Source organism: Gorilla gorilla, chromosome 8, assembly GCF_029281585.2.
Source record: "Gorilla gorilla gorilla isolate KB3781 chromosome 8, NHGRI_mGorGor1-v2.1_pri, whole genome shotgun sequence".
NCBI lineage: Eukaryota > Metazoa > Chordata > Mammalia > Primates > Hominidae > Gorilla > Gorilla gorilla.
Window position 1 is genome coordinate 108,976,208 of NC_073232.2, and position 21,300 is coordinate 108,997,507.

Consider the following 21,300-nt stretch of genomic DNA (forward strand, 5'->3'; position numbering starts at 1 on the left):
AATGCTTCCCTCCACCCTCAACACACACACATGCACATCACACGAATGAGAACTTTTGCAAAAACACTCAATATCACCCACAGAGTCCTTTCCCACACAGTCTAACAGAATCTATTTTTATATTCCATTGAGATTTGAAGCAAAGAATAGAGCCCCAGTAAAAAGAGGAAATAATTTCTGTGCTGTACCTGGGGTTTTCTCACTTCCTTAATTTAAAATAATCTTCCAACAAGTCCAAAAAGTCAGATCAATAGTCCAGTCTTCTATGCACAAGTATATGTCACTGCAGACATTTTGGAACTAAACTGAATCAGTTAAAAAGGTTCTCGGGAATTTGCCATCTTCTTAGAAAACTTATAATGATATATTACAGTGCTGGAGGCTGAAAGAAACCTTCCAAATTATCTGGTCCAACCCCATCATTTTACAGATGAAGAACTTGGAAAATAAACTGGCTGATCCAACACACTGAAGACTCTAATTAAAACATCTGCTTAATTTTAAGGTGGCTGACAAATTTGGAGAGTGGGGTGGGAAATAAAACCTCCAAAACATATTTTAGTAGTAATTTTGATCAAGGGGCTTATTAAATGAAGAAAGAGTAAAGATTGTGATCTCAGTAGCACCCCATCCCAACATCTAGAAACCTGAAAGATTGAAAACTGCCAGAGTGAACGCACCGAATCTATGAGTAGGGGCAAAGGAAGAGAACGCAGGAGCTCTACCCTGAAGTCTGATGGCCTAAGCACCAAATACTGGCCTAATTTTATATCTAACTGATGGGTGTCCAGGAGCTGCCCTGATGTGATGGTGCCTCCATTTCCGGAGAAGCGGAGACTAGAGAAAATACTTCCCATGCGACAGAGGTACATGACCATTGACCTGACAACAGAAAGGTGGCTTAGACCCCTTGTTTGTACTCAGTGGTACCTGGACCAGCAGCATCAGCATCACCTGTGAGCTTGTTAGAAATGCAGAATCTGGCCGGGTGCGGTGGCTCACGCCTGTAATCCCAACACTTTGTGAGGCTGAGGCAGGCAGATCACTTGAGGTCAGGAGTTCAAGACCAGCCTGGCCAACATGGTGAAACCCCATCACTACTAAAAATACAAAAATCAGCCAGGCATGGTGGTGCATGCCTGTAATTCCATCTACTTGGGAGGCTGAGGCAGGAGAATTGCTCGAACCCAGGGAGGCAGAGGTAGCAGTGAGCCGAGATTGTGCCACTGTATTCCAGCCTGGGTGACAGAGCGAGACTCTATCTCAAAAAAAAAGAAAAAAGAAAAAAGAAAAAAAAAGAAATGCAGGAACTTGGCCCCACCCAAGGAGTCAGTATATGCATATTTACAAGATCCCCAGGTCCTTCTGTGCACATTAAAATTTGAGAAGCATTGTTTAGCTAGCATAGCAGCAAAAGAAAGTATAATTGACTACCTGTAATCTAAGTTTCAAGAATAAAATAACCTCCTCTACTCTATTACCCACTCCACTCTCTTTGATCTTTAAGCTTTACTTTAAACTTTACATGGTCTAAAATTTAGCCTAAATTTTAAATGGGCTTAGTGAATATCTCATTAAATAGTCCTTTTTATCAAAAGGTATCTCAAAGTTAAGAAAAATAGACATATATCCATGTAAATATTCTGGGACTTTTACCATTTTAAAGGGTTACGTAAATTATAAAGTGAGGTATTTTTCATGCTATTTACTGTTGGGGTCTGAGTAGGAACATGACCAGTATTTCTTCAGTTGGGAGTCAAAAACCTCAGGTATACCAGGTGAAGGAGGAAAACTGAATTCAGAAGAGAAACGTGTTCCTGGTGAAAAGGGGAACTTCTTGTAAGGGAATGTTATGATCAAAAGGCTGTAAAGGTCACATGGCCCAACCCTGGCTCCAAAGCTAAATCCCTTTACAGCACGTCTGCAGTATCTACTCACTTACTCCTGGAGATGTGGCGCTTACCACCTTCAAAGGCAACCCATTCCACCTTCACACAGCTCCAATAATTAGGAAGTTTTTCCTAAAATTTGTCTCCCTGTAGTTTCAATAGCCCTACAATCAATAACTCCACAATTATTGTCTCTACTATTAATTCATCCCCATTATCAATTTTCCATTGCATTTCTTTTTTTTTTTTTTTGAGACAGGGTGTCACTCTGTTGATCCCCAGGCTGGAGTGCAGTGGCTCAGTCACAGCTCACTGCAGCCTCAACCTCCAAGGCTCAGGTGATCCTCCCACCTCAGCCTCCCAAGTAGCTAGGACAACAGGTACACGCCACCATGCCCAGCTAATTTTTGTATTTTTTGTAGAGACAGGGTTTTGCCATGTTGTCCAGACTGGGCTCAAACTTCGAAGCAGAAATCCTTCTGCTCCAGCCTCCCAAAGTGCTGGGATTACAGGCATAAGCCACTATGCCCAGCCAGTTTTTTGTTTGTTTGTTTGTTTGTTTGTTTTGAGATGGAGTCTTGATCTGTCACTCAGGCTGGAGTGCAGTGGTGCAATCTCGGCTCACTGCAAGCTCCGCCTCCCAGGTTCACGCCATTCTCCTGCCTCAGCCCCCCGAGTAGCTGGCACTACAGGCGCCCGCCACCTCGCCCGGCTAATTTTTTGTATTTTTAGTAGAGACAGGGTTTCACCGTGTTAGCCAGGATGGTCTCAATCTCCTGACCTCGTGATCCGCCCGCCTCGGCCTCCCAAAGTGCTGGGATTACAGGCGTGAGCCACCGCTCCCGGTCATGCCCAGCCAATTTCTTATTGGGATTCTTTTTTTTTAACAGAGAAAGTCAAAGAAACAAGTTTCATGTATTTATTTCTCATGGGACTGGGCAGCTGGTGTAGTAACGTATATGAAAATATTAGCTTTTGCTTTTATTTTGAGGTACCTTAGGAAAACCTCATGTATGCAAGAGGAGTATTTTTTAAAAAGATGGGTTATCACAAGTTATAGGGAATGTACCTAAGGACACAATTATCCCAGAAATGTAGTGTAGGGAGAGTACTGTCTTTAGATACTGTTCTAGCCCTAAGCTTCCTGGGAGTCAAAGCAGGTATGAAATGTGGCAAGAAGGTCATACTTCAAAAATATTTAAGATTTTCTGGCCTAGGTGAATCACAGATTTTTAGCCTTGGGAAGTGTCTTAGATTAAGTCTAAATCTGCCACTTACAGAAAAGGAAACTGGAACTCAAAGAGGCAAAATGACTTGCTCAGTACTAGGCATCTGGTTAGCAGCAGAGCCGGGTAATGCAGTGTCCCTAACCCTGGTCAATGCTCTTTTTTCTACACTGCCAGACTCTGAGTATCAGGTTTGTTAAGAAAGCTTGTCCAGCAAAAAAAATCAGGAATATGGCCTCAGAGTCAAGGCCAACCAAGGGCCATGGCTATGGAATACCCAAAAAGCAAACCCAAGCCATCCTAGCACCGACAGAGATCTTGAATCCCCAAATTCACAAACCTAATACCAGATAAGAAAGTTATATTGAGGCTATAAGCCTTCCTTCCTCCTCTTCTCTTTCTTATAATTCCATTTGTCCCTATATCCATTGATTCTGAACTGCAAAGATATCCCACTAAGCAGCTTATTTTAATCTCCCATTAAAGTAATCTCTTTCTGATGAGAAGTTCCTGCTCTTAGAACAGGAGCACCCTGTAAATGAGTTCATTCTTTCCTAGACACTTGAAGCTAAAGGCTCATAGCATACTGAACTACAGTCTTTGGTAAAAAGTGAAATATTAGAAGAGATCAATTTATCCAGGCATTGAATCACTGGACACATCCAAACAATATTAAAATAATCCTTTTTACTATCTACTTCAAAAAATAACACTACTGTTTTTTGTTTGTTTGTTTTCAGACGGAGTCTTGCTCTGTCGCCCAGGCTGGAGGGCAGTGGCACAATTTTGGCTCACTGCAACCTCCGCCTCCCGGGCTCAAGTGATTCTTCTGCCTCAGCCTCCCGAGTAGCTGGGATTACAGGCACGCACCATCACGACCAGCTAATTTTTGTATTTTTTTAGTAGAGATGGAGTTTCACCATATTGGCCAGGCTGGTCTCTAACTCCTGACCTCATGATCCGCCCGCCTCGGCCTCCCAAAGTGCTGGGATTACAGGTGTGCACCACTGCTCCCAGCCACACTACTGTAATATTTTAAAGAACAATCTGTTACAGCATACAGTATGAGATGCCCAGTCAGTGGCAATACATCCATGGTGGGTTCCAGGGGCTGGCCTGCAAGATCCTAATGGACCGATGCAATGACATAAGATCATCCACAGAAACAACCAGTTGTGTCTCAGTTTTTTGTAAGTTTGGGCAGATCACAATTCCTTCAAAGTAATGAAAGGCAATCATGCAAAAATGAATTATATGCTTTTTCTATCATTGTCTTTCTAATGTAACGATAAGCAAACCCTAGAAAAAGTACTAATCCAGGTCCCAGCATTTCAGGTGAGACATGTTTTACATTCACACTAGTGATTTATGTTACAAAATGAGAAGGAATCTTACTTTGTTAAAAGACGTGGTCATGTTTATTGGTTTAGAGTAGCCAACTCCTGGGATAAAACCACCTAGGAAGTTACATTACCTTTTTAAGGCCACTGAAAATTAGTAAATTCTTGATTTCGTTTATCAGATGGCATAGGGGTGGGTGAGACAAATTAATGCCCAAGTCACACCAGGGATAACTGAGGCACAGTTAAATCAGGACCATAATTTTCCATGCTTCTTTGCTGGCGTCAGGTATATAAGATCTCATGTGGCAAGAGAACAGAATATAAACACATAGCCCATTCATAGCCCACAGTGAGGCAAAAATAGAAAACAAAAAGAGGCTAGGCGTGGTGGCTCACGCCTGTAATCCCAGCACTTTGGGAGGCCGAGGCAGGTGGATCACCTGAGGTCAGGAGTTTGAGACCAGCCTGACCAACATGGTAAAATCCCGTCTCTACTAAAAATACAAAAATTAGCCAGGTGTGGTGGTGGGCACCTGTAATCCCAGCTACTCGGAAGGCTGAGGCAGGAGAATCACTTGAATCCAGGAGGTGGAGGTTGCACTCAGTTGAGATCACACCACTGCACTCCAGCCTGGACGTCAGAGCAAGGATCTGTCTCAAAAAAAAAAAAAAAGCAAAAAGAAAGCAAAAAGAGGAAGAAAAGCTGTGATATGTGTCCATCCCAGAGCATGTCTTCTGTTACTGTTAATCAGAGTGTGTGTCACACTTCCTGGGGCCACTGAAGTCACTAACCCCAGCAGAAAGGATCGGAATTTTCCTACTCTAAAAGGAGAAATGGCAAAATATAGAAGCTAGGCTGGTGGGAAATAGAGAAGAGGGCTATTTCTCTATAAACATGTTATCGAAAAAAACAATGCCTTGGCCGGGCACGGAGGCTCATGCCTGTAGGCCCAGCACTTTGGGAGGCTGAGGCGGGTGGATCATTTGATATCAGGAGTTCAAGATCAGCCTGACCAACATGATAAAACCCTGTCTCTACTATAAATACAAAAAAATTAGCCAAGCATGGTGGCACACACCTGTAATCCCAGCTACTCGGGAGGCTAAGGCAGGAGAATCGTTTGAACCTGGAGGCAGAGGTTGCAGTCCACTGAGATCGCACCATTGCACTCCAGCCTGGGTGACAGAGGGAGACTCCGACTCAAAAAAAAAAAAAAAAAAAAAAAAAAAAAAAAGCCTTTTTTTAACAAAAATGTGAAGTTCGCGTGATGATAAAATGGAAGTAACATGCAAGCAGGAGAGTGGGCAGTCTCGTTCCTCACACCAACAGCAAACTAAGTCTCTGCCTCCCACCCCCACTACTTTCTAGGCTGGAACTCTGTCCTGTGTCTTCCAAGGCACAGAAAATTCTAGAAAGAAGGCCTTTGCCCTAGTACAGAAGAAAAGGGACAGTGTCCTCTTCCTCTCCTGATAGTCCAGGAGAGCTGTCCTGCCCCTATCCCACCCCAGAAATAGGCTGCTCTAAACCCATAAATATGACCAGGTCTCTTAACATAGTGAGATCCCCGCTCATTTTGGAATATAAACTTACACCTAGGACCTGGATTAGTAACTTTTCTAGGGCTTGCTTATCTTTAGAAGAAATCCTTACCTTCGGAAATGGCTTTTTTCACAGCTGCCACGTAGGTCTCTGGCTCATCGTCACAGGTGAGCTCCTGCCAATGGGCCCAATCTGGAAAGAAGTCTAGGAACTCCTCGCTGTCCCGCACGCCGCAGAGCAGCCTGACCACGCGGTGCGGAGGATGGAAAGCTCTCTGCAGCAGGGGCAGCAAGGCGGGCTTGTGGAAGTGCTGCACCAGCTCCGCGGACAGCAGCACCACGACACAGCGGGTGCTGAGGAAAAGGCTTAGGTCCTCTGCCGAGAAGGAGGCCTCGGGGCCCAGCCTGTGAGTCAGTATCTTCTGGCTGCGGACCTGCCGACTGGACAGGAACAGGGTCTGCAGGTACTGGCACCATTCCTCGGCATCCGGGCTGTAGACGATGAGGATGTCGCATCCTCTGGGCACCCCTGGACAAGAATGAGGCACAGAAGCATGTTAGCACACCTCCTCTTCTAGGTGGCTCCCCACAGCCTGCAAAGGTAGAGCATCCAGACACTGGGTCTGGCACCCACAATCTTTCATGGTGTGCCTCCAGCACACCAGCACACCTCACTCACGCATTTCTTTCCCCATTTACAGTCTGTGTTCCAATCATACCAGACTCCTTATCTTTGCCCAAACACACCACGCTGTTTTATTATTTATTTATTTATTTATTTAGAGACTGAGTCTTGCTCTATCACCCAGGCTGGAGTGCAGTGGCCCAATCTCGGCTCACTGCAACCTCTGCCTCCCGGGTTCAAGCGAGTCTCCTGCCTCAGCCTCCCAAGTAACTGGGATTACAGATGCCTGCCATCACGCCAAGCTAATTTTTGTATTTTTAGTAGAGATGGGGTTTCACTATGTTGGCCAGGCTAGTCTTGAACTTCTGACCTCAAGTGATCCACCCATCCCTGCCTCCCAAAGTGCTGGGATTATAGGCGTGAGCTACCAGGCCCAACTCCATACTGTTTTAGATCCTTGCACGAGTTATTGCTTCTGCCTGGCATGCACCTTCCCCCCACACCTGAAGCAGTATGAGATCATAACAATAACAACAATAATAAATAATAATAATCGCAACAGCAAACACTTATATAGAGGTTAATATGTTCCAGGCACTCTTCCAAGCACATTGCCTACTAAACTCATTACATCTTCACAGCAACTTTAGAAGGTAGGTACTATTATTAGCCCATTCTTTAAAAAAATGAGAAACCTGAGGTGTGACAGGTTAAGTAATTTGCACAAGATTCACAGTGGCCAAGTAAGGATTTGAGTTAAATTAGATATTTCATGTAAACTGCTAAGCATAGTGCTTGTCATATAGAAAACCCTCAGGAATTGGTAGCTGGTGTCATCATCCTCACATGAATATAAATAATGTATCATATTAAAGTGCATGGTAGTTGTGAATTAATGCTGTTACCTCTACAATACAATCTGCAAGGTGTCCCTCACCACACCTGGCCCATAACATAGGCTTTCTTCCTCTAACAAAGCACAAATGCCAAAAAGAGAGTCAAAAAGGGCTTTTAGGGATCACTTGGCCCAAACTCCTCATTTACAGATGAAAGAAACATTTCATCTAGGAAGGTTAAGGGACTTGCTCAACTTCATACTCTAGATTATTGGCAGAGCCAGAACTGATACTCAGGTTATTCCCTGGTTCCCAGTCCAGCCTCCTTCCCAACTCACCTGCACCACCCATCAGGAACTATGTCAAGAATCTTACGAGTAGTAAGTCATAGCTTCCAACCACCAAAGTTCAAAAAAGCTTGGCTCTTAATGTAACTGTTACCACTGTTTTGGATCATCATCTCTCCATGAATTCAACAAACTGTTCTGTGTGTGGTTTGGAAGAGGTAAGTATAAAGTGTCCATACGACACAACAGGGAACTCAGAGAAGGAAGCTGGTCACATTTTATGAAGGTTGGGAACCACCTAAGTTGTAGACTAAAACAATTAAACGCTAGGCCTGGGCCGCATTTCATTGATGCTTCCTGTTGAAAAGGACAGAGGTAGGACTTAGGCAAGACCTAGAGGCTCTGAAAAGATCATAGGATGAATCCTCTTTCCTGCCCCCATCCAATCCACCACTACTATATTCAAACCAAAAAGCAACATGTACAATGCAAGCCCAACATAGTTCTGATTTCCCCCAGGATGAGATTACCAATTTTTTTTTTTTTTTTTTTTTTTTGAGACGGAGTCTCGCTCTGTCGCCCAGGCTGGAGCGCAGTGGCGCGATCTCGGTTCACTGCAAGCTCCGCCTCCCGGGTTCACGCCATTCTCCTGCCTCAGCCTCCCAAGTAGCTGGGACTACAGGCGCCCGCCACCACGCCCGGCTAATTTTTTTTTTTTATTTTTAGTAGAGATGGGGTTTCACCGTGTTAGCCAGGATGGTCTCGATCTCCTGACATCGTGATCCGCCCACCTCGGCCTCTCAAAGTGCTGGAATTACAGGCGTGAGCCACTGCACCCGGCCATATTACCAAATTTTTAAAAATAGCAAATAAAACGAATGTTTGCAGTTTCATTCTTTTTTGAGCCCCCCTGGTTTTCTGGAGCCCTAATCCAGTGCTAATATAAAGCCCACAGTAGACTTCTCAGCAGGAGCAAGCGGATCTGCCTGAGAGTATTTTTGAAGGGAAGGTGTACAAATCTTTTAAAAAGGCAATCTTAGACAAACAGTATGGAACTGGCGAAAACCAGTCAGCAATTCTGACGATGCCCTGGACATTTGTGGTTCTACAGAGAACTCAATTCTGATCACGGTCTGTTCCCTCAATTATGAACATAATGGTCCTTTTCAGGAATGCCTACCCTGATTCCAAAGCTTACACAGATTAAGGACAAAAAGTTAATGCACCAGTGCTGCAGCCTGCCATAAAAATAAATAAATAAATAAAAATCTTTGCTGCTTGGATTTTTTTTTTCTGTGTAGAATATTTCTTTATACCTCAATGGAAAAATCATTTCAAGACTATAGAAGGTATAACATTGGCAAAGCTACATAACTATGCAACTGACATTGAGAAGCAGAGTTAAATTATCAGAATATATTTACCTTCTTTCTGTCCTTCCTTCCTATGTGGCTGGTTTATCTTAAGAGGCAAACGTTCTTCTAAGTGTCAAGTATTATTGCAGATGTGTGTGCATGGGCACGAGCCATCAGGTAGGAAAGGTGCAAGACTTTACATTTCATTATAACATTAAGGATGCAATGTTAGTGATGCTGTGCAAGGAGCCTGGAGCATTTTGTAAAAATGCAAAAGTGAAAAAGGGTAGCCACCACCTTCCTCTGCATACATATGCGTATCATGTCAACAATTTGTGCAATAAGCAGAAGGAGAATAAAATCTCAGGAAGGGATGGTTGTGGTCCCATATACTAGTGATGAAGAAACCATAAGTAGTGTTTTCAATAGGGTTGGCAAGTGATGGCAAAAAAGTGAAGAAGAGGGAAGAAGAAAATTTCCTAAGCATAAGAAGAACCCTTAAGAGGGCAGCTTGGGGCCAGGCCCAGTGGCTCATTACTAACCCCATCACTTTGGGAGGCCAGGGTGGGCGGATTGCTTGAGCTCAGGAGTTTCAGACCAGCTTGGGCAACATGGTGAAACCCCGTCTCTACAAACAATGCAAAAATTAGGCCAGGTGCGGTGGGTCACACCTGTAATCCCAGCACTTTGGTAGGCCGAGGCGGGCGGATCACGAGGTCAGGAGATCAAAACCATCCTGGCTAACACGGTGAAACCCCGTCTCTATTAAAAATACAAAAAAAAAAAAAAAAAAAAAAAAAAATTAGCCGGGTGTTGTGGCGGGCGCCTGTAGTCCCAGCTACTCAGGAGGCTGAGGCAGGAGAATGGCGTGGACCTGGGAGGCGGAGCTTGCAGTGAGCCGAGATTGCGCCACTGCACTCCAGCCTGGGAGACAGACCGAGACTCCGTCTTAAAAAAAAAAAAAAAAAAAAAAAGCAAAAATTAGCCAGGCATGGTGGTGTGCTCCCATAGTCCCAGCTACTCAGGAGACTGAGGTAGGAGGATTGCTTGAGACTGAGAGGCAGCTTGGGTTTTGGGGCACTGACTGACTTAGTAGAAAAGCAACAGCTTTACACTGTTCTAAAGACCACATGGCCATGAGCGATTACTCCAATTTTATAAGAAGAATTTAGTGATCCAAAAGTAAGTGAACATTTTTAAAATTATAAACTCTAGGGCCACTGAGGGAATGGGTACTCATTTCCCCCTGGATCCTGCCTCACCAGCTAACAGCAGATCCTGCTCCTCTGTGAACAGCACATCATAATACTTGCTGTTCATTACAGACTCCAAGTCAACGGCTGGCCGCGGTGGCTCAAGTCTGTAATCCCAGCACTTTGGGAGGCCGAGGCAGGCGGATCACCTAAGGTCAGGAGTTCGAGACCAGCCTGACCAATATGATGAAACCCTGTCTCTACTAAAAATACAAAAATTAGCCGGGCGTGGTGGCATGCGTCTGTAATTCCAGCTATTCGGGAGGCTGAGACAGAAGAATCACTTGAACCCGGGAGGCGGAGGTTGCAGTGAGCCAAGATAGTGCCATTACACTCCAGCCTGGGTAATAACAGCGAAACTCTGTCTCAAAAAAAAAAAAAAAAAAAAAAGACTCCAAGTCATCAAGGAAAGTTTAAATTGTGATTCAGCTCTGTTTCCTGAGCACTGATCGTGTGTTAGTCACTCTGCTAAGCATCTCATGTACATTCTCTCATTTAATCCTCAGAACAATCCACAAAGTATATGTTATCAAAAAGCCCCATTTTACAGACACAGACCTTAAAACTCGTTGAAGATTTACTGCTGCTGCTGCCCAAGTGCACACTGTTAGTCAGTGCCAGAGCAGGGATCTGACTCCAAAGTCCATGCTCTTAATCTCTAAGTTGCACCCAATTTAAAAAGTCAAGGAAATACAGAATATAGTTTAGAAAATACAGTTAATAAAATACATCTAGTGCCATGGGTTTCTCATACCATTCTCCAATAAAAGGATCCAGGATTCCTCAGTGAAATGATGGATTCTAGGAATGAGTCTAGGATTAAATACTTCCTGGGGCAGGAAATATTCAATATGAGCCTGGAGCATCTTGTAGTGCCAGAAAGTAACTGCTCAAACAAAAATTCAATGACAGGCATATGTCAAAGGAACACGAGTCAACTCAAAGCGCCCAGTGGCAAAAGCTGGAACCATTTGAGCAACAAAATAAATAAAATAATATTGAATTATAACCCAAAGCATAAAAGAAATATACAGGAGTCCATACTGATACGAAATAAATAATTGAATAAATACACTGGGGAAAAAAGACAAATCTCCCATGCATAACAATTCTGAATAATTTATGTAGATAGATAACTCCACCCTCAAGGAGGTAGAGTGTAATTCCTTATACAGAGAACTTAGTGTTTGGCTGTGTCAAGTGAGTTCTTTCCAAAGAGCACAGTGTGGAAAGGGAGAAAAAAAAAGAGAGTAAATTTACAATAGAGAAACCCAGTGATCAAGGTCAGCATCGACAGTCACAAATCATATTGAGAGTGTGTGCCCTGAATACCATGGGCCAAGACTGGCACTTTACCTCTGTGGTCTTCCTCCCTGAAACCCAGCACCCTGGTCTAATTATGGGAAAAAATATCAGACAAATCCCGACTGAGGGCCATTCTACAAAATAAAATAACTGACCAGTACTCCTCAAGACTGTCAAAGCCATCAAAAACAAGGAAAATCAGAGAAAATCACAGCCTTGAAGGGCCTAAGGAGACATGACTACTAAATATAACGTAGTACCTGAGATGGGCTCCTGGAACAGAAGAAGGACATTACATAAAAACTGAGGAAATCTGAGGAAAGCCTGAACTTTTAGTTATTAATAATTTATCAATATCAGTTAATTAATTGTCACAAAAACCACACTAATGTAAGATGTCAATAATAGGGGAAACTGGATGTGGTCTATATGAGAACTCTCTGTACTATCTTTGTAGTATTTCTGGAAATCTAAAATTGTTCTAAAATAAAATTTTATTTAAAAGTATCATTGAGGCTGGGCGCGGTGGCTCACGCCTGTAATCCTAGCACTCTGGGAGGCCAAGGCGGGTGGATCATGAGGTCAGGAGATCGAGACCATCGTGGCTAACATGGTGAAAACCCGTCTCTACTAAAAATACAAAAAATTAGCCAGGAATTGTGGCGGGCATCTGTAGTCCCAGCTACTCAGGAGGCTGAGGCAGGAGAATGGCGTGAACCCGGGAGGCGGAGCTTGCAGTGAGCTGAGATCATGCCACTGCACTCCAGCCTGGGTGACAGAGCGAGACTCCATTTCAAAAAAAAAAAAAAAAGTACAATTGAAATAAAGAGCACTTAAATCTCCTATATTTAAAAAACAAACAAACAAACAAACAAACAGAACAGCTATTCAAAATGTCTCATTCCTGGCCAGGAACAGTGGCTCACATCTGTAATACCAGCACTTTGGGAGGCCAATGCAGGCAGATCACTTGACGCCAGGAGTTCAAGGCCAGCCTGGCCAACATAGTGAAACTCCAACTCTACAAAAAAATACAAAAATTAGCCAGGCGTGGTGGCATGTGCCTGTAGTGCCAGCTACTCAGGAGGCTGAGGCATGAGAATTGTTTGAACCTGGGAGGCAGAGGTTGCAGTGAGCCCAGGTCGTACCACTGCCCTCCAGCCTGGATGACAGAGTGAGACCCTGTCTCATTAAATAAATAAATAAATAAATAAATAAATAAATAAATAAATGCACAATGTCTCACTCCTGGGGTTCTAGTGTTAAATTCAATTCCCTTTGAGTGAAAGTATTGGAGGTGAAATTAATTACTGCCTCAGACTAGTTAACATTACAACCTATTTGGTCACTAACCTGTGGTGTGACTTAGACCAATTACTAAGTCTAGGCAAATTTGCCTTGATGTAAATGAGGACAATGAAATCTATCACCTTCCCGAATATTGCTGTGCTGGGAAACTGAAAGAAGGGGAAGTTTTTAAAAAGTCCAAAGTGAAAGTTCCAGTCCCTTTCTGATGTGCTGGGTAACAATATAGGACTAAATGCTTTGTCAGCAACTCTGCCTTATATGGGGGAAACTCCTTTCTTCAGCAATAATCCTTTTCCTTTAACCATAAATAGCTTTTCCACTTATCCTCAATCACGTCTCTCTTTTTTTTGCCTGTTCATTTATCAAGAGAAATGAAACACATGAGCCAACAAGGAGTCCACAAGCCCTAGACAGAAATGAGGAAGGGTCTTTCTTGTCCTCGTAAAACGTCAAGAACAGGTTTGGCTATAGAAGGAGAAAGAAATGGATCACAGCAGAGGAAGGGGAGGCTGAGGAAGGGGAGGCTGTAGCAGCAGGGAGTCCATGGGGTGAAAAGCCGGGGCTGAAAGAGAGGTGCCTTTGCAGGATTCAGAGTCCAATGGAGGGCCGAGCGTGGTGGCTCACACCTGTAATCCCAGCACTTTGGGAGGCTGAGGAGGGCAGATCACTTGAGGTCAGGAGTTCAAGACCAGCCTGGCATGGTGAAACCCTGTCTCTACTAAAAATACAAAAATTAGCTGAGTATGGTGGCGGGCGCCTGTAATCCCAGCTACTCGGGAGGCTGAGGCACGAGAATCACTTCGACCTGGGAGGCAGAGTTTGCAGTGAGCCAAGATCGTGTCACTGCACTCCAGCCTGGGTGACAGAGTGAGACTCCGTCTCAAAAAAGAAAAGAACTCACTGGAGAGAAGTGCAGACAGGAAGTGCCAGAAAGCTTCTCAAACCACTCAGCCCAGACCATTTCTTCAGCCTATAGGTGACTCTGGCACCCCATTCATCCATCCTGGAGCCCCATGTTTGAATCTGAACACCATATTTGAAGAGGGATGAGAGATAGGGAAGGTGACTAGGATAAGGAGAGATGTGGTCAATCATATCAGGAGCTTCCCACCCCAGAAGGTGTTCAAATTTAGGTACTGGCAAGAGTATTGAGAGGCCTCAAGGATCACATGGAAGTTAAGATCACAAAAAGGTTAAAAGTCCCTTCAAGCTCCATGGTCCTGTAAGTCCAGGAACAGTAGAAGGATCTAAAGAGAAGAACCTTGGAGAGAGGGGGCAAGAGACGGTATGAGAGCTGATACACAGAGGAGAGAGTACTAGTCTTTCTTCACCCAGCCACAGACTTGGCCACTTGGGAAAGTCACTCATGGATCCTCTCTTTCCTCTCTCTCACGTGTAAATACACAAGATGCCATCAGGGGCCTAGAGAATTTTGTGGAATAGGCCGAGTCCATTTCATTTTATCTTCCTACCCAAGGTCCTTTCAAAGACAGGGAGCCTAACTTCTCCTGGATTTCAACAAGCAGACACGCCTTTCAGAAAATAATATAGACTAATGCTTCCCCTTCAGTGGAAGGGAATTTAAGAATTAGGCCATAAAAAGGAACGAAGTACTGATATAAGCTACAGTGGGATGAACTTTGAAAATATTATGCTGTGCAAAGGAAGCCAGTCACCAAAGACCACATACTATGTGATTCCATTCATATACAAGCCCAGAGTAGAGAAATCTATAGAGGCAAAGTAGATCTTAGGGCTGGGAGAGGAGAGGAGAATAAAAGGTTGATACCTAAAGCATACAAGGTTTCTTTTTGAGGTGATGAAAATGTCCCAAAATTGACTGTGGTGATGGCTACACATATCTGTAAAGATACTAAAAACCACTGAATTGTATGCTTTAAATGGATGAATTGTATGGCATGTGAATTATATCACAATAAAGCTGCTTTTAAAAAAAAAGAAGAACATACAGAAGGGTGGCTGGATGACTCCAAAGCCCACAGGACCTTGGCGAGTGGTATTGCTCTCACCACTATGACCTTCCCCCATGGGTCCTTGTACTTCCAAACCTCAGGGAACCCGAGGGACTCCAGAGACCCAATTCTCAATTACAGTACCTGGAGTGGTGTCTTGCCACAGAAGACGCAGACAGCAGGACAGTTTGACAGCTCTAACCATTATGAACACCTGCAGAAGCTGCTACAGAGCCCATAAATAGCCCCAGGTTTGCCCACCGGACTAGGGTCCCCCTCTGAACTGGAGCTCGCCTTCCTAGCTCCTTCTGCTGTGTCCACTGGAGAGAGGTACACAGGACGCTGGACAAGAGGAAAAGAGAGGCCATTTTCTCAGACTCTTCCACCCAAAGGCCCTCCCAGTTTGCGGTTTCCTGGACTCAGCAGCCCAGGGCCTGTGCCTGACCATGGAAGGAGGAGGCGGCTTCACTGGTTTATTATCTGGCTTCATCTCCCTCTCCCCCACAGCCCACCTACTCCAGCCACTCTGGCCTACTCCCTTTCCTTTAACTCACCACATACACTCATTGCTTGGAGCACTCTTCCCCAAAGAGCCTCCTCCCCCTGGAAATCTTGGCTCAAATGTCCCTTTCTCCACCCTGGCCACCTAATTTGAAAATTCTAACCCCAGTCTCCCTCACCCTTCTTTATTGTTTTCCCATAACACATGTCATACCAGAGATTTTCCTTATTAAGTGTATATTACCTGCTATTACTAGGCCTCCTTATTCACAATACAGCTTCTTTTAGCCTCCAGAGCTCAGCTGGAGAGCCAGGAGGCTGTGATTAACCACCTTCCCATACCCTTTAATGAGCCTGTAGTACATAGAACAATCACTCCTGGCCTTTTCTACCTCTGCTTCCAAAGCACCCTTACCAGACCCTCAGAGGATCTGGGGAGAGCTGGCTCTTCATTCCAGTGTTTGCTCACCTCCTGGAAGAACAGTGCCTTCTCCTGGCCACCTAGATTTTCTTTTTCAAGGGGCACCTGCAACCTGTTTTCACGTGTTATCCCTACTAAAACATCATAAAGTGGGCTGGGAAAATACAAGTAAACCCATTTGTAAACACTATAACTCTACCTCCTCTCATCTAGTAATTCCTTGTTTACTTATTGCTTTCCTCTACAGGACCATAAACTCCTGGAGAGCAGAGACTAGGTGTTTCCTGCCTACCATGGAGAATATATTAGGTGCACAGTATCCATTGGAGTGCAATAGTAAGGACTCATTAATTGTCTCCGTTATCATCATTATGTGGCTTGTCCTGGATCTCCGTCAGTGAGCGACTTGCCAAGTGTGTACACCCATGAACCAGAAGGCAACCCAAGACCAGCCAGAAAAGATGCTTGGCACCCTTCGATGAGTACATTTACCCAGTGACCGCCAACTCTCCCCATTCCCCAAAGTTCTGCAAAGGATGCAGGAAAAGTAAAGTTCAAGGAATAGTGTTCCTAGATCCCTAGAAAAGTTCTAGACCCAAAACACAAAGCCTGGGAGGGGTGGAGGAACGGGGCTTGGGAAGCTGTCCCAAGGGCCTCCCCGGCTGATCTCTCCGCACCACCTAGGACTGCCTGAGCGCCCCCTGTGGGTCCACGGAGCCCAGGAGACGCGTTTGGCCCCGTAGACCGTCCACATCGCCCGCCCTCCGCTTCTCTCAACTCGCCTCTCGCTTCACAGTCGGAGGGACAGGGGAAGAGACGCTCAGACACTCCTAGGGCCAGAGGTGGAGGGAGCGAAGGAGACTCTGAAGAAGTGGGAGGGGGTCGGGCCAGGCAGGGGCTGAAGAGAATCGCGCAACAGGCTGGGACGGGAAACGTGGGAAAGTTGGAGTGGGAAGTTTGCGACAGGGAACATAGAAAAGAGCAGAAAGAGGGCAAGATCCCCGCACAGAGGACGCAAACAGAAGCGAGCGGGGGAGCGCGCCTCAAGGGGTGCGGGGGACGAGAGAGGGGCCGGGAGCCCGGGGACCCGCGGCGCCTGCCTACCCACCTGAGGCTGCCATGCCGCGGGGAGCCGCTCACATCCCTGGCTCGCTGCGTGCCCGGGGCCGGGACCGGGGCCGGCGGCGTCCTGGCTCGGGCTGGAGGGGCGCCGGGCTCCAGGCAGGACCGGCCGCCGCTCTGGCGCTTCCTCCCTCAGGGCAGCCCGGCCTCGCCACGAGGGCGTGTCCACAGAGTCCGCCCCGCCTGCGGGACTCGGCCCGCGGCACCTGCACCCGCGGCCGTTGGGGAGGGGAAGTGAGAACCCCACGCCGGCCGCCGGCCAGCTCCCCCCACGGCCCCCTGCTCAGGGGCAGCGAGAAGGCGGGGGCTTCGCGCCACGTGCGCCCCACTCCTCGGGAAACCAGCCCTGATCTGCCACCAAAGGGCAGCCCGAGGTGGAGGGGGTGTGGGGAGGGGGCGGAGGGGGAGAGTGTGGGGCTGCCAGGCCTCTGGAAGACAGGGCGGGTGTGTGTGTGTGTGTGAGCACCAGCTGTCCAAGCCACCTCCTCATCCCCTGGGGCCTTGTCCCTAAGCCCCTGCTGCCCCAGCAGGAAAGGGGAGGGGACAGGAAGGGGAAGAGGAGGAGGGCTGGGCACCTGGCCCTGGGTGCTCGGCGTTGCCCTTGAGTGCCCTCCTGTGATCTTTCTGCCGTTCCTTGGATCTGGTCTCCTGATGGCACATGAACATTAATTATAATCTCACATGATAAATGTCTAATAGAGTTTCTCTGCCATTCATTTCCTGTGTTCCTGTCTGCTGGGCGCTGCGTTTAGCACCTTACACACATTATCGCATTGCATCCTCACAGCAACCTTCTGAGGTAGCACCTATCACTGTCTTTACATTCGAGCCAAAGAAACAAGCCAAATACCTTGCTCAGGCTTCCACAGAGAATAAAAGCTCCCGGAGGTTCAATACCAAGCCAGTCTGCTTCCAGAGCTAGAGCTCTTGCTTAACCCTTGCCTTCACCTGCCCTCTTCTTGGACTCCTCCCTTTGCCTGCTGCTGAAATTCAACTGAATAGCACATCCCCTTGGAGTTCTCAACAATCCAGGGGCCAGAAGATGGACCCAGAGAGCAGAGATGAGGGAAGGTTAGGGCTGAAGTCCAGGTGGAAATAAAATGAAATGGATTTAAGAACGGGAATATCAGGATGAGGACGTGCATTCATTTTCTACTGTTGCCATAATAAATTACTACAAATTTAGTGGCTTAAAACAACACCAACTTATCATTTTACAGTTCTGTAGCTCAGAAGTGTGACATGAGTCTCCATCGGCTAAAATCAAGGTGGTGGCTGGGCTGGGTTTCTTTCTGCCAAATAGAAGGGAATCAATTTCCTTGGCTCTTTCAGCTTCTAGAAGCCATCCACATTCCTTGGCTCATGGCCTCCTTGTTCTATCTTCAAAGCCAGATGGCCCTGCTTCTGTCATCATATCCCTTTCTCTGACTCTCTTCTGTCTCCCTCTTCCAGTTTTAAGGATCCTAGTGATTGCATTGGGCCCTCCTAGATAAACCAGGAAAATCTCCCTATTTGGAGAACCTTGCCTGAACACTGGTCTTCCTGACTCCACCCTCTTCCTTCTCTCCCCAAAGCCTCTCTCGCTCTTCACAAGTCTCTGGGCCTGGCCAGTTTGTGTTCTTTGTCATAGACATTTCTACTGAGCATGCATCTGTCTATTCAAGGTCAACTCCCCTAACATTCCCACTGTTCAAATGCATGTTCCTCCCTTCCAGCTCCGGATGTTAGGGAGAGAAGGCCCTTTCCTTCCTCCTAACCAAGTGCATCTGGACAACTTTTAACCTAAAGGATATTTCTAACTCGTTAAACCATTAGAAGGCACCTGCCACTTGCAGGTAAGGTTTTGGGTGCTAGGTCAGCTATCCAAACTCTGCTCCCACTCCTGGCTAGCAGTGACCACTGGAATTAGAGTGAGAAAAGGACTCAGAGGCAACAGTCCCTTGGTGAGAGGACATGACTAGTCCCTGACTCTGGCAGTTTCATTCAACAAATTTCTTTGTATAACAGGTGGAGCCAGACTGGGGAAAGTAGTGTCTGTTTGGTTTTGCACCTCCATGTGGCGGGTTTTGCAGAATGGGAGTGGCGGGGATAGGGAGGAGAGCAGCTGCCCCTTTGGAAGACCCTGCTCCACTCCATGCACTGGCTCTCTCCAGGTTCTGCAGTTGGTCCCTGCAACACTGGGTGGTAGGTGAATTGGCTCGAGGAAGAATGGAGAACCCGAACTTGGCTGCTGCCCTACAGTTCTGTTTGGCCTGGCAAAAGGGAGAGGCTGGAGAGGTAAACATGTGTCATCCTAAGGAATGGGGGCCTGAGGACAGGGCAGCAGAAATCCCTGCTTTTTACATCTTCAAAGTGTTATTTCATAGCCTGTCGGACCTGGGGATCAGAGCCTTTTCTCTGATTAGCAAAACCTCCCTTACTAGGACAAAATGTGAAGGTGGAGCAGTGTGTCACCATGGATGCTCATGATCCATCCAAAGTGGAGTACCTTCATAGAGGTACTTTCATGGAGTACCTTCCTATGAGGAAGGTACTAAGAGTATACACATTTTGCAGATAAGAAGTTAAATAGGCTGGGTGCGGTGGCTCACGCTTGTAATCCCAGCACTTTGGGAGGCCGAGGCAAGTGGATCACAAGGTCAGGAGTTCAATACCAGCCTGGCCAATATGGTGAAACCCCTGTCTGTACTAAAAATACAAAAATTAGCTGGACATGGTGGCGCGCACCTGTAGTCCCAGCTCCTCAGGAGGCTGAGGCAGGAGAATAGCTTGAACCCAGGAGGCAGAGGTTGCAGTGAGCCGAGATTGCGCCACTGCACTGCACTGCAGCCTGGGCAACAGAGCAAGACTTTGTCTAAAAATATATAGATATATAAAAAGAATTAAATAGCTTTTGCCCAAGGGCACATAGCTAGTAATTTGCAGTGCTGAGTTTTGAACCCAGACAGTCTGGCTTCAGAGCCCATGCTTCTGCCCACTAGATTAGGTGGTAAATGGTTGAAGCAGGCCCTGCTATGACCTAAGGGCCCCACAAGTCACCACTAGCCTTTGTTGGCATCACCTCACATTGCAGGTAGACAGTAGCTCTTTGTCACCTGTGAGTTCCCCTGCTCTGCCAGAATTGCCTTACTCTCACAAAGGACAAACATCCAGAGCCCCACCTTGGAGCGCCCCCAGCATCCCCTACCTCCCTGCCCACCTCCCTGTCAGTGTCCTATGAGACCATCAGTGTCTCATACTCATGGGACCTAACTGCTATGTCTCTTTCACCACTGCATCTCTGATGCCCAGCACACAGTGGGTGTTTAACTGCTTTGTTTTTAAATTATCAAGTCCAACCTGCTCGTTTTACCGATGAAGATACTGACATACAGGTTGAATGAGCTGTCTAAGCTCCCACAGCTTTCATTCAAAGCACTTGCTCTTCATTTTGTTCAGCAGAGCAAGAGGACTCATGCGTGTTCATATGGATAGGGTGGAGTGTGCGAAGATTGGACTATATAGGACTGGCAGGTGGCAGGTAAGACATCACAGGTGGGGACAGGGATAAGGAGTTCGAGAGCACCAGTGCCTGTTTTTGCCTTGTGAACTCCCTGGCGTTTATAAAGACTCCTGCCCTTCCTATCTGCCTGAGACAATTTCAACCCAGTTCCAACCCAGTAGGACATAATATCAAAACTTGATGCAGGCAATTTGGGGACATTTGTGGCTTTCAGGAACAAGTATCTTTGCAGATGAAACCTAGAAGCCTACCCCTCCTTCCCTACTCACCGAAATGGCCACTTCCCATGAAGGCCATGCCACCACCTGTGGGCCCCTGCTTGGGCCATTTTGAGTGGTGGCAGTGCCCATTTCCAGGCCCTGGACCTCAAATTCAGAGAAACAAAATGTTGGGTATCTGCTCTGTGGCTCTGATAAGATAATTCACCTGACTCATGGTCACTGGGTTAGTAAGTATCAAAGCTAGATTTTGAATTCAAATCTATTTATTATGCCAGAATTGCCTCCCTTGTCATGTGTTGTGATTTAGAAGCCATGACAGCTGTCTCATGGCCGTTGTTCTTAAGGTCAGCTGAGGACGACATCTTAGAGCAGTTGTGCCACCTTGCTGATTCATATTGAGCACGTGGTCACCTCAGAACACCAGCTCTTTTTCATGTAACTTGTAGAAGCCACACCTTTCCCTTTGCCACATCACAGTTGTACAGTTGTGTTTGCTTTGTTGGTGGGTGCTTGGGACCCAACTGCAATAATTTAATGCTTAATTAAACATATGGGCCGGGAGCAGTGGCTCACGCCTGTAATCCCAGCACTTTG

The 21,300-nt window shown here is 46.2% G+C and overlaps 1 protein-coding gene across 1 annotated transcript in view; it reads right to left on the minus strand.

Annotated features, from left to right (window-relative positions):
• Window positions 1-17,151, minus strand: part of PIK3AP1 (phosphoinositide-3-kinase adaptor protein 1) — a 128,920-nt gene extending 111,769 nt beyond the window's left edge. Inside the window, exons 1-2 of the mRNA XM_004049870.5 lie at window positions 16,970-17,151; window positions 6,110-6,526 (exon numbers count right to left, since the gene is read on the minus strand). Coding sequence (XP_004049918.3) covers window positions 6,110-6,526; window positions 16,970-16,982 — 430 coding nt within the window. The 5' untranslated portion in view covers window positions 16,983-17,151. The remainder of the gene's footprint in view (window positions 1-6,109; window positions 6,527-16,969) is intronic.
• Between the last annotated feature and the right edge of the window lie 4,149 nt (window positions 17,152-21,300).